A 13,041-nucleotide genomic window follows, 5' to 3' on the forward strand; every position below is an offset into this window, starting at 1 on the left:
AGACCTTTCTTTCTGCCACCCCCGAGGCCGTGTGCCTGAGTTTCACCGGAGGCCAGCAGTTGATCAACCCCTGTGTTTGGCTGTGTGCCGAGCTGCTCCAGCAGGAGGGTGAACAGGCTTCCCTGGAGTGAAAAACATGGCAGTCTTGAGGTTGGGAGCTAGAAGTGGCCCCAGACCGGTGCCCACAGGGCAAAGCTGTCCATCGGTGAATGACAGCCCACTCACTGGTGGGGAGTAGCTGGAGACTGGGGGCAGTGGCCTGGGAGCCTGAGGGGAAGCAGTTTCTCTTTGGAACGCTCTCCCCATGGCTCCCTTTGGGTCTGACCAGCCCTGCCCCTGCCATTGCCCCCAGATACACACCCACATGGGCCTTTGCGCTGCAGAGGTCTGCTGTTGTATCCAAGACATCCCTGTGAGGGTGCCAGCTCATCTGCCTTCCCAGGACCTCCCGGTAGGAGTTGCATTTCTTCCCTTCTCCCTTCCACGAAGGGGAGCTCAGTGAGGCTTCCCAGAGAAGACCCAGCAGGAGGCCAGAAGAAGAGGCCCTTGCGGCAGATGCTGCTCTGGCCCTAGCTTGGTGCTGGGCATTGGGAACATTGGAAAAATGACCCCTCGACAGGCTTCCCACAGGAGGTTCACAGACAGAAAGATCTGCAGTGTGGTTCATACAGGTGCAGCCGGAGCCGGGTGGAGGGCGGGGCGCCCACTCACCTGTGGGTGGTGGGTAGGAGTTTGGCTGAGGCTGGATCGCAGGAGATAACTTGGAGCGTGCCCTTTGCGTAGGTGGGCAGAGCAGAGTGGAGTCCGCGCCACAGCCCCAGTCTGAGCTCAGGCTTTGAGCTGGAGCAGGCGCACTCCTGAGCTGGCTGCATTTGCACGTGGCTGCTGTGGGGGAGGGGGAGGTGGATGGGGGCTCAGCTGAAGGAGAGAAAGCCCCTGCGCTCCCCTCCCGCCTGGCTCTCTGAGGGAACACGCTGTCCCCGCGTCCCCGCCTGGGCCTGCGGCTTGGGCAAGAGCAGCATGTGGGACGCCGTGTTCCCTGATAAGATGAGGCAATTGCTCTCACTCGGCGCTGCTCCGCTCGCGGCCTCGCTGTGGCGCCAGGGAACGTTTATGTAACGCGCAGCCCTGAGCAGCTGCCCCGCCCAACCTTACTCCAATCCCCCCCCCCCCACTCTACCCGCAACTCCGCGCGGCCCCCCACCCTGCATCCCCCCGCCATGCAGCCTGGTACCCGAAGAGTCCCCCACTACCGGGCACCCATAGGACCCCCAAACCCCGGCATGGCGTAGCCCCTCCCCCAGCTCCCCACAGTTCCCCCGGTCCTCTTACAGCCTCCCTTCCAGGCTCCAGGGCACCTAGCGGCCCTCCAGGCTCGACCCCAGCCCCCTTCCTCTCACCCAGCCTCCTCACAAGGCCTAATCCCACCTTGTCTCAGGACCCCCACCCCGTGCACAGGCGCAGGCACACACAGCCAGAACCCCTGCGGCCTCCCACCGGGGGAGCTGGAGTGGCTCTGGGATCCGGCTGGAAGGCTAGGAGCTCCTCTGCAAGAGTCTAGAATCTCCTACCCTTTATCTTGTCATTTTGGAGCTAGAGGGAGCTCTGCCCTGTTGAGTCCCTGTCCTGCTGTTGCTGTCTCCATATGACATGCCCGGGTGGAGGCAGATGAAGGGTTTGAGCCCAGCAAGGAGGGTGCTTGGGTTTGTTTAGTCCGATGGGCTCCCTTTGCGTAGAATGAGAGGTGGGCTCACTCCCTGAAGTGCCAGGCCTGGCTGGCCCCTCGCCTCACTGGGTGCCCCCCTGTGCTCACTGCACTTGGCTGCACACAGCCCCCCTGGAGTCTGTCCCCAGAACAGCAGTTTTTAGAGTGAAGCTGGAAGACACCGCAGGTGCCTCAGACCCTTCACAGGGGCCATGAGATCAAAACTGTTTTCATAACAATAGCACTGTTTGCCTCATTCTCCCAAAAGAGTACCGTAGCTGTTGCAGATGCTACAAGATGTGTGACAGCACTGTCCCTCTGCAGTGACTGGAATGCATGCTTGGATTGAAGACTTTGTTTCCATTTTAATTTCTAATTTCTAATATGATGAATAGCGGTGGCTCTCGCCCACATACACGAAAGCTCCTGGGGCTCCTTGCGGACCCTGTGGGTGAAAGTGGCCTGGGGCATGTTGCTCCCTGTTCCCGCCCCAGCCTGTTCTCCCTTCTCTGAGCTGTTCCTTGTCAGCCTCCTGGGTGCTGCCTGAGTGTCACTACCAGGGGACCCAGCCAGACCTGGTGCTGCTGCTCCTTGCTGGCCTGAGCCATAACTCCTGTTGTGGGCCAGTTCACTGGCTGTCACCTCTCTGCAGCAGGCTGAGGGAGGAGCAGAGAATGGAGCCGTGGGGCCTGCATCTGCCTGGGTCAGTACCGTGTCTCTGGGCCAGGCACCCAGTATGTCCCCTGTCAAAGCATAAAGCTCCTGATGTGCAGGGAGGCCAAGAGCTGTGCTGGTAGAGTGGCTGCACCAGACACCCGCCTTCCTCCACTCCAGGCTGCCTGGCACCAGCGCCCAATCCATTGGATGCTGCATTTCTCTGCGGCCCCAACATCATGTGCCCATCTGTAGCTCTGTGTACCTCACATGCTTCTCCGGCCTGCAGGCAGAAGGAGCTAAAGGACAAGGCTCCTCACAAGAGCTGTTAGGAAGCAAGGCTGAGTGTGGCTTCCCCCCACACCAACAGGCCCAAATCTGGGGAGACTCACTTGACAGGGCTAATGACCAAGAGCAACAGTAACAGCTGAGATTTCAGGAGTGGACCTTTGGAACGTGCCAGGCACTGTGCTGAGGCCAGTCATGCACCGCCCCTCGGGATCACTGTCTGGACCGCCCTGTGAGGATGGGGCGGTGTGCTCACTTCCTGTGGCTGCTGTCACACATTACCAAACTGGGTGGCTGAAAAGCAACTGAAACTCACTGTCTCACAGTTCCAGAAACCAAGGTGTTGGCAGGGTTAATTCCTTCTGGAGGCTCTGAGGGAGAATCTGCTCCATGCCTCCCCTTCCTTCCCCTGCCCCCTTTCTCCCTCTTCTCACTTGCTCCCTTCCCCCTCCTCCCCACCCTCCACACTTGGGAGCTCATCTCCAGATCCTTACCTGATTACATCTGCAAAGACCCTTTTTCCAGATAAGATCACATGCACAGGTTCTGGGGATTATGACTTGGCTCTATCTTTCTGGGGACCATTATCCACCCTACTACAGGCAGCAAGGAGCTTGTTCGAGGCCATAGTGTCACAGCTCAGGGCACAGGGTCGAAACCTCATCTGTCAGACCTGACATGGTTAATGCTAAACCATTTAATGCTGGCCTTTCCCAAGCTTTTGATGAATAGTGTGCGACGTGAATCTCCAAGAGTGGAATTACCGTGCAACATTTTCACTCTTTGGTTGAGAAAATTTTTTATTCTGGAAGCAATAAATAGTTTTATACAATGATAACATTTCTTTGAACATGTTTTGGGAAATACTGGACTAGATATTTAAGGAACTATATTTAAACATTTCTTCTTATTGTTATGGAAGAAACAAATACATAGGATTTTTTTTTTTTTTTTTAAGACCCAGGGCAGGTGTGTGGCTCATACCTATAATCCCAGCACTTTGGGAGGCTGAGGAAGACGGATCACTTGAGGTCAGGAGTTCAAGAGCAGCCTAGCCAACGGTGAAACCCTGTCTCTACTAAAAATATAAAAACTAGACTAGCTGGGCGTGGGTGGGCGCCTGTAATCCCAGCTAGTTGGGAGGCTGAGGCAGAAGAATCACTTGAACCCGGGAGGTGGAGGTTGCAGTGTCAGAGCAAGACTGGCTCAGATTAGATAGATAGATAAATAGATAGAGATACCCATAACACAGAGGAGCTTGCAACAACAAAAATCCTCTCACTAGTCCAGCCCCACTCCCTCGAGAGCATTTCTTTTCTGATTTTAGTTGTCTTGATGGTTACTGCTATAAATGAACTGTATCTTATTGCTGTTTCTTGATTTATCAAATTTAGATATTCTCTGTTATCCCCCCTGCCATGAAATTTAAGGATTTACCTCACTCCTATCCCTCCCCTCCAACTCTTCCTAAATTGATGGATGTATTATCTTACTTATTTTGACTATCTTTGTAATTTTAAAACTCTGTGTTTCATTTAAGTATGTTCTTTGCACATTCTGTGCATTCCGACTTTTCCCTTAAATCCATGTTCTCTGCTGGGCCTACAGGTCAGCTGTATGGCCTTTGTTTATAGGATTGGTTCTGAAACACTGACAGCTAGTGCTAAGGTTAGCATGACCACAGCTGTGTAAAGTTTGCTTCCATCAGCAGGGCCTGTGCTGGGATTACATTTCGTGCCACCACCTCATGGAGTTGTGAAGAATAAATAATAGAGCATAGGAAAAATCCCTAGAACCGAGCTTGGCTCGGAGCTCTTGACCCATAATCATGAGGCATTTTTGTTTACATCTAATTTGAACCACAGTTTTTTTGTATGTCTTTTATTTTTCCTGGAGTTTCTAATTGCCTCTCTTTTTTCTTTTAAACAAAGAAGAGTGATGTGTCTTTACTGTATCCTGAAGTTTATCCAGCCTTTTGATGGTACTCTGTGGTGCACAAAACTCACTTTCCTCCCGGAATTTTCCCCCGTGAGTCCTGGTCCTGTGCTCCAGTGACCTCCCAGGTCTCTGCCTCGCTCTTGTCAGGAGGTGGCCCTTTACTATACAGTCATGTCCCTAGCTCCTTGGTCTTATCTCATTTTATCTGGAGTGTGTGAGACATTAACTTGGAAGACCCTGTTCCTTTGTCTTCAGGATCCACTGTGACTTAGGAAAAGTCTGGTGTCTGTCCCAGCCTTGTTCCTTTGTGGATGACCTGGTGTTTGTTTCTTCCCCCTCTCTATTAAGCTGAGAGCGCTCCTGTTTTTACTCAGTGTTCTGACATTGCAGAGCTTCTCGCGGCAGAGATCTTAACTCACTTACCTGGTCCACCTCAGTGCAGCCTGTCTCCTGTTAGTCTCCTGTCTCCTTTTTTTTTTCTTCTTTTTTTTTTTTTTTTTTTGTACTCTTTGACAGAGACTGTTGTTATTTCTTTTGTAATTTCTTCTCCGTATTTTCTGTTTTCTCACTTGATTGTAATTGTCATGTATTTGGGAAATCGTGGTGCTACTTGATTTTGAATCCCCCCAACACCTTTTCCCCCAAAATGTAAAATCAATAAAAAGAACAAGTGCACCCACACATGGCCCCTGCTTCAGCAGTGCCAGGAGACGGAACACTGCAACATCCACATCTTTTCCAGAACTGTTTTTTGTTGTTTTTTTCTCATATATTTGCTTTGAGTATATTTCCAGCTTTTATATGAAGGTTTTATGTGGACACAATGCTGTTTTCAATTTCTGAATGCTGTTGTTTTGCTGGTTTTTTTTGTTGTTTTTTCTTTTTTTGTTTTTTTTAGATGGACCCTCACTCTCTTGCCCAGGCTAGAGTGCAGTGGTGCAGTCTGGACTCTGCAGCTTCCACCTCCCAGGTTCAAATAATTCTCCTGCTTCAGCCTCCCAAGTAGCTGGAATTGCAGGCACACACCACCACACCTGGCTAATTTTTGTATTTTTAGTAGACACGGGGTTTCACCATTTTGTCCAGGCTGGTCTCAAACCCCTGATCTCAAGTGATCCACCCGCCCCAGCCTCCCAAAGTGCTGAGATTATAGGCATGAGCCACCGTGCCTGGTCGTTTTTGCTCTTTGAACTTCCTTTGTATTGTATCCTCTTTGCTTTTGCATCAAATTTTGCCTCAGATTCCTCAGAGAATGCAGAAGTTTCAAGTTAAAATTGTCTTCTGTTTCCTGGCTTCACTCTTTTCCTCTAGAGTAGGTGGTTGCATTGCGCTTGGCCTTTCTCTTCCATGCTGCTGGTTCTCCTTGGCTGTCTGGCCATCCCTGGGTATCTGCTTGTGTTTAAGGTGGGTGGGTGAGTGGGTTTCCTCTGTTGAACATGGGTAGACCAGCTTCAATGACTGGCAGTCACTTTAGGGTCTGTGTGGGGGTGAGAGGGGAAGTGACCAGGTAGGAACGGCAGCCCTGCGGCCACCCCTAATACCAGAAGGGCTCTTTTCTGGGGTGCCAGAGCCCCCCCCCCCAAGCCTGGTTCTTCCTGAGCAGTTGATGTCATTTTTGTGATTGAGAGTTCTGTGTGTTAAGAGTTTGCCTGGGTAAACGCTGGCCTGTTTCCCAGTCTGAGTGAGGGATGGGAAGGAGGGAGCAGCATCCAGACCGTAGCCTACCTTGATTACCTCCCACCCCACCTGCATAGGCCCCTAATGGGGTGCTCTGGGCTGCTCCCAAGCCCTTGTATGTCACCACGCTTGGGATGCAAGAGCCTGCCTCATTCTCCTGCTCTGCCAGCCATCCCTGGTTGGCCACTTTGGGACTTCTGTGAGAGAAGGAGCAGCAGACTGTTCGTAGAATTCCAGGCCCAGGAACTCACCTAGGCTGACCCTCTCATGTTACAGACTAGACTGAGGAGGGTCAGAATGGGAATTGCCTTCCTGTCCTGCGGGGTCCAGAGTGTGGCTCCCACGGAGCAACATGGGCGGCTGGGCTCCTGGAGGCCTGTGAAGCCAGGGCATGGGCCTGCAACCCCCATGCATTGGAGACCGCTGGCCCTGCATGGGTGCGTAGTGCAGCCTGCTTTGTGGTGTACCTAGGGGGTCCACTGCCAGGAGCGTGGGGCCCTGACCCGTTCCTACCCATGGGCCCTGCAGCTTCAGCACCTGAAATGCTGTTTTATCCTAGGCCGTGTCCTCTGCCTCCATCCCAGGCGTGGGTGGGAGGGCAGGGGCCACCTTCATCTCTGCCCTGATGGATTTGTCACAGGAGCCCTTGGAGGTGGGGCACATGGGAGGGGTGATAGAGATCGGGGTGTTGGGTGTTGCGGGTCCTTTCCCAGAGAGGGTGTGACAGCGGGGCCAGGTGCGGATACTGACGCTCTGCCCCTGTGTCCACAGGTGAGAGGCCGTTCGCCTGCAGCTGGCAGGACTGCAACAAGAAGTTCGCGCGCTCCGACGAGCTGGCGCGGCACTATCGCACCCACACGGGCGAGAAGAAGTTCAGCTGCCCCATCTGCGAGAAGCGCTTCATGCGCAGCGACCACCTGACCAAGCACGCGCGCCGCCACGCCAACTTCCACCCGGGGATGCTGCAGCGGCGCGGCGGGGGCTCGCGGACCGGCTCCCTCAGCGACTACAGCCGCTCCGACGCCAGCAGCCCCACCATCAGCCCGGCCAGCTCGCCCTGAGCCCGCCACAGCCATGAGCAGCCGCTCCCACCCCCTCGTGAGTCCCTGGCCTTTCCTTTTGTAAGAAAGAAGAGAGAGAACTTGATGTGAAGTCCACGAAAAAACAATTTTTTTCACCTCAGGTGTCAAATTTGTTAAAAAAAAAAAAAAAAAAAATTTCAAAAAACACCACCCACCAATTGCACAACAGATATACCCACAAAGTTGAGATTCAGCGGTATTGAACCCCCTTTCTCAGGGATGGACACGTTCCACGAGGTCAGTGAGGACACCCCTTCCTGCCGCCTTACTCTGTACATAGATTTGCACTCTGGAGTTTTCTGTTAGGTTTGGGAACACGCTGGGGACAGAGCAGGCCAGCCAGTCTGGTGGAGCTCAGCGTCTGGCTGGCTGGCCAGCCTGTGGGTCTGTTGGGAGCAGATGTGGTCACTGACGTTTGTGCCTCCATGGCAGATTCCTAAGCAGCGGGCCTGACCTCTTCCTCCCTGGCCCCCCACCCAGCCTCTGGCCTCTGCCCAACAAGCCTGGCCGGGCTTGCAACGCAGCTGATTCTGAGACAGGCCCCTGCAGAGGGATGCCTTAAAGCTGTCCCCGGCTGGAGGAGCACTCCACCTTGAGGACAGTGGAGGGGGCCTTCAGCCCTCTGCACCCTGCCTGCCTCACACTCTGCCTCCGGGAGCCCTCTCCTACGGCGCTAGGGAGCACTGGAAGCAGAGGGTGCCGGCCCTGGCTGAGCGTGGCACTGCACCGTCCAACCTCCGAGTCAGGGGCCGGGGTCACACCTGCCAGGACTCCGCTTCTCCGTGTCCCTGCAGAAGGCACGCAGGACCCTGTCACTATTATACCTGGGCCTCTGATGGGGAATTCTGGTCTTGTAAAAAGATGTTCGAAATTCCTGGTGGCACATCCGGTTCCGGAGTTCTCCGGCGTGGGCACGTTTGTTGGAAACAGTGGGCAGGTCATGGGCCCCCTCGTCAGATGGCCTGTGTGAGCGGCTGTGCCTGTGGCAGCGCACCGTGCTTCACAGAGACTTCTGTAGCAAGAGACCGGAACATTGTGACTTGGACCTTTTCAGGAGTGGCGCGGTTGTGACAGGAAATCTGTCGGAGGGCGCGCATGCTGTTTCTTCCCCGGGGAATGCCAGATGGAAAGTTGTGGGCAACTCTTTTCTCAGACCCACCATGTCCCCACCTCAGACTTAGCAAACCTCCAGCCTCTCCGTGTCCCCGGACTTCTCCTTCCTTTTCCTCCTGCTTCTCCTTGTCCTGCCTGGAGGCTCCAGGCCATACCCAGCCGGTGGGGCTGCTCCAGCGCCCCATCACCAGCCTTCTCCTGGCAGGAGAGGAGGAGCAGAGAGCTGGGTCCTGGGCTGGGATTGGAGCTCTGGGCCGGGTCAGTCAGGCTGTGGTCCAGCACACTCCTCTGCAGATGGCTGGAGTGTCGACCCCAGGCTTGTGGCCCAGGTACCACCTTCCCTTCCTCCTGAGAGTTGGGGCCTGTAAATACAAGGGCCCAGGACAGAGTGTGTGCGTGCGTGCGTGTGTGTGTGCGCGCGTGTGAGCACACACGCGTGTGTGTTGGGGGGTGGGGGGATTGGGGTGGACTCAGGGTGTCTTGCCAGAGATACCTGTTTTGATGAGTACCTATTTTGATGCAAAGGAGCGGCTCTGGGACCTCAGAGGGCCGCAGATGGGCTTCCTGGGCCCAGCGTGCCTTGGTTGTGGCCATCCTGCTTCTACTCAGTCCTACCATGGTATGGGGTGCAGCACAAACCCGGGACCCAGGCCTAGCCACTGCCCACAGCTGCTGGCCACTGTTTTGGCTGGCTCCAGAGTGGACAGGTACCCTCAGTCTGCTCAGGCACAGTACGCTGTCAGGTGCCCGTTTCTCACCACTGTGTGTCAGCTGGGATTGGCCGACAGCATGGTAGTGTTTTCTAGATAGAGTGATGGGCCCTAAATTGGGCAGTAGCATTGTTTCTGCTGCGGTGGGAACTGGCAGGGAGAGGGTCACCCCCACACTGGATGCGGAACTGGCCACCCTGGCTGCCATGCTGTGTTTGGGCTCCCTGACAGCCCTGCTTGCATCGGGTCTGGGAGAGAGAGTGGAATATCCGGTAGGGACCTTGACAGAAGAGAGCCCTGGGTGCTTGTGGTGCAAGGATCTTCAGGCCCAGTTCCAAAGTGAGGTCCCTCCCAAAGTTGTTTTTGTGTGAGGCAGAGAAAGCCACACTCTGACTACATTTTATGTCTCAGGAATTCACATTCCAGGTTCAGGAATTTTATTCCAAAGTCCTTTGGTGCACTCACCGTCCACCGTTCCCCAAGGCAGGGAGGGGGAGCGGCTCACCCCTGCGAGGCTGGCGCGGCGCTCTCCAGGGCGGGGCCGGGCGTCCTTGTGATCTGCCCAGGGAGTCATGGAAGGAGATTTTCTAGCTCCACATCTGTCTGCACATCGGAAGGAAAAGATAGGACTCTACACCTAGTCATCTTGGAATAAAAAGAAGAGCTGGTTTGTTTTAGAGCAGGGCGGGGGGTGGGGGAGGGAAGCGGGTGGTGGCTGTTTCCAAAGAGAGCACTTAATTTAATTTTTCCTTTAAATGACCCAGGGCTGTTCCGTCTGATAGATGGAAGGGTAACATTGCCTTAAAACAGAAATATGCAGGCGTTGGCTATTTTTGGCATAAGAGTGTGTCTTCTTTCCCAAAGTGGTTCTCGTTTAATGGCAGGGTGTGGTCCGTAGGCCCCGGCCTGGACTGGGAAATGGGGGTGGGTAGGGCACCAGGAGAGAAATCCTGCTGGGTACTCCTGGCCAGACCCTCCTGAAGCTTCTGGGGTTTTAAACTCACCTCACTTGAAGGGCGGGGAGAAACCCGTGAATCTCAGGCACAGTTCACGGGTCCTCGAGGGCGGATGTGCAGCTCATCGTGAAGTGAGGGATTCCTGTGGAAGAGGGTGGTGGGCCTTGGAGCGCTGCCTCCGGTGAAGTGGGCACACAAGGCGGACCCTCCTGAAACAGCCTTCGTTTTCTTCAAACATGCAGAATGTTTTCCCAGACTGCATCTATTTCAGGGTCTTCCATTTTTGTGGTTTATGGCCATGCTTGCCAGTTTTGGTGGGGTCGAGGAACCCACAGGACTCACATAAATAAGAGTGAAAACTCAAACCCTTACTTTGGGACTTCAGTTCTAGTGGTCCATAGGGGCAGAGATCTCAGAATGAAGGTTGCCTGAGTGAAGGGAGAGTTCCCCTATAAAAGGCCTAAAATTGATTTTGGGCTCAGCCATCAAGGGGCTGGTGTTGCTCATGTCCCAGACAAGGAAGCCCCTCTTTACATCAGCCATATTAGGGGAATGTTTGTCAGCTCCCCAAATGCCTACTGGATCCTACAGCCATACAGGAAAACAGAAGGACACAGCCCTTTCCTCAAAGAGCCCTGGGACCCTATCCTGCAGGGTGCTGCGTAGGAACGAGCAGAGATGTCCTGGATGGGAACATCGTCCTGGAGGTGCCCTCCCTTCATCCTGCTGCACCCCTACCCACGACACTGGAGTGCAAGATTGCCTCACTCCTAATCCTGACTTTATTCCCAGGCCCTACACCGAGGCAGGTGCAGGATTCGCCATGGTGCAGCCTCCAGGTACAAAGATCTGAGGCAATGGCGATCCCAGGCCTTGCCGCACCCTGCCCACAGCTCAGACCGGTGAGGGGTGATTCAGAGGCGGGGATGGGCAGAGAGGGCTGGCCACTCTGCCTCAAGACTTGACCTCAAGTCTTCTGTCTCCTGACCTGGTGTGTCCAGAAGACCACCCTCTTTCTTGCCAGAAGCAAGTGCTAAGATGGACTGCACAGGGCCCTGGTACTCCCTAGGGACCCATTGAGGCGCTCAGCTGGGCAGGGGTGCCACCCAACTGGAAGATATGATCTGAGCAATAGTGTGGCCTTGCTTCTCCACTTCTGGTTGTGGCTGTGTTTACAGGGCTACCTGACGATTTTGACCTCTGACAGGTGTCACTGATTTTCTTTCCCCCATTTAAAAAAGGTCATTTAGTCAAAGACACAGTGCTAGAAGGTTTAAAGAGTGTGATGTGTTGGTCACATCACAACCAGTAAGAAACGCTTTGTAGGTTATCCACATCTTTTGCTGACTGTTTCCATATACAATTCTGGTCACCATATTTTCCAAAGCTAAAATCTGAGGCGTGGGCTGATGGTTTTTGAGATCAGGATTACCCCAGGGAGAACCAGGTCCTATTACTAATTTTCCTGATTCTGAGGCTCTGAAGACTTGTCTGAGACACATTCCAGAGACCTTTGTACCAGAACTTGGATGCACAGTCCAGCTTACTACTGACACACACCTGAGTACCCTTTAGGGCGAGGTGCCGCCTCCTGCCTGCCGTCGTGTCCCTCAGCACCAGAAGAGTTGAATTCGGCCGGAGACGGGAGCCCGGTGTCCATGAGGGAAGAGGGACCGCGCTTGGTTTCTACGGATTTCGGACTTGCAGTGCGGCTACCTGGCCCTGCCCTGCCTCTCTCTTTCTCATACAGCTTTAAAACTTTACTACTTTTATTTAAAAATGAACTGGATGGGAGAGAAGTAGCTTCCCCTACCCTACAAGTCACACATTCCTGAGAGGGGTGGGGGGTGGAGGCAGGAAGTCCCGGGGGTGGGGCGGGGGCGCGAGAACAGCTTTCTCCGGGCCTCAGGGTCCTGTTTTCTCTGGCCTCTCCTGGAGGGCCTGTGGACAGGCCTCAGCGCGTGCTTATTTGGAAACCAGGTGTGTGAGCCGAATGCCTGCGAGGCCACACACAGCACAGGAGCCCCTGTATCTGGCTGCCCTGAGAGGAGCAAGGGGCCACCTCCCATGTGGCTCCAGACACCCCACGGGCTCATCAGCGCCAGCGTCTGTGCGGGTTCCACCCCTGGTGCCGAGTGCTGGGGTCTCGGGGGCTGGTCAGCCTCAGCAGAAAGGAGGCACTACTGAGCAACTATGCATTGTCATTGTCGGGTTTGGGGCTTGCGGTGGTTCCTTGGTGACTGGGAATTGCTTGTGTGCATGTGTTGGGTGCATGCTTCCGGGCCTCAGCTGCCTCAGGCCCACACAGGCAACCCGTTCCCATCCAAAGCCATTGGTGGAGCTTCTCTGGAATCGTTTGCCAAAAGCCCAAGGCAGAATCCAAGGGTCCAAGACCATTTCCACGGAGCTCATGTTTTTCTTTTCTGTAGGAACTTTTTTTTAACCAGCACCCACCATAATTCTGAAGGCCATGTTTCATCTTCCTGGATCACTACAGTGAAGTATTACAGTTGTACAGTTCCCAGTCTGGCCTTGGCTTGCTCGGATAAAACTTTGTATGTATTTTGTATGGCATAGATTCTATATTGTAATGATGTCCTATGCAAAAAGAAAAATTAACGAAATTGTAAATTTTATTGTTTTAACGTGTATGCATGTTTAGTGACGTTTACATTTTGAAATAAAATTTATGATTCATTATTTTATTTGCTGGAGCTAGTTTGTGTGAAGAGCATGTCTTGCAGAGGCTCTGGGATGGGAAGGGAACCGAAATGGACAAAATCAAGCAGTCGCAATTGACTGAGGGACTGAAGCTTGCCTGGAACTTGGCGGGTCCTGTTTTGGAAGGAAGGCTTTGCAGAAGAGCTCTTGCAGGGAGTGGGTGCTCTTCTGGCTTCCCTCCTGCCCATGGGAGGCTA

At 53.9% G+C, this 13,041-nt stretch overlaps 1 protein-coding gene across 1 annotated transcript in view; it reads left to right on the forward strand.

Annotated features, from left to right (window-relative positions):
* The window catches only part of KLF13 (Kruppel like factor 13), a 50,343-nt gene extending 37,515 nt beyond the window's left edge, over window positions 1–12,828 (forward strand). The window contains exon 2 of the mRNA XM_023195664.1: window positions 7,034–12,828. Coding sequence (XP_023051432.1) covers window positions 7,034–7,323 — 290 coding nt within the window. The 3' untranslated portion in view covers window positions 7,324–12,828. The remainder of the gene's footprint in view (window positions 1–7,033) is intronic.
* Window positions 12,829–13,041: the final 213 nt, after the last annotated feature.

Source organism: Piliocolobus tephrosceles, chromosome 6 (genome assembly GCF_002776525.5).
Source record: "Piliocolobus tephrosceles isolate RC106 chromosome 6, ASM277652v3, whole genome shotgun sequence".
In the NCBI taxonomy this organism is placed as follows: domain Eukaryota; kingdom Metazoa; phylum Chordata; class Mammalia; order Primates; family Cercopithecidae; genus Piliocolobus; species Piliocolobus tephrosceles.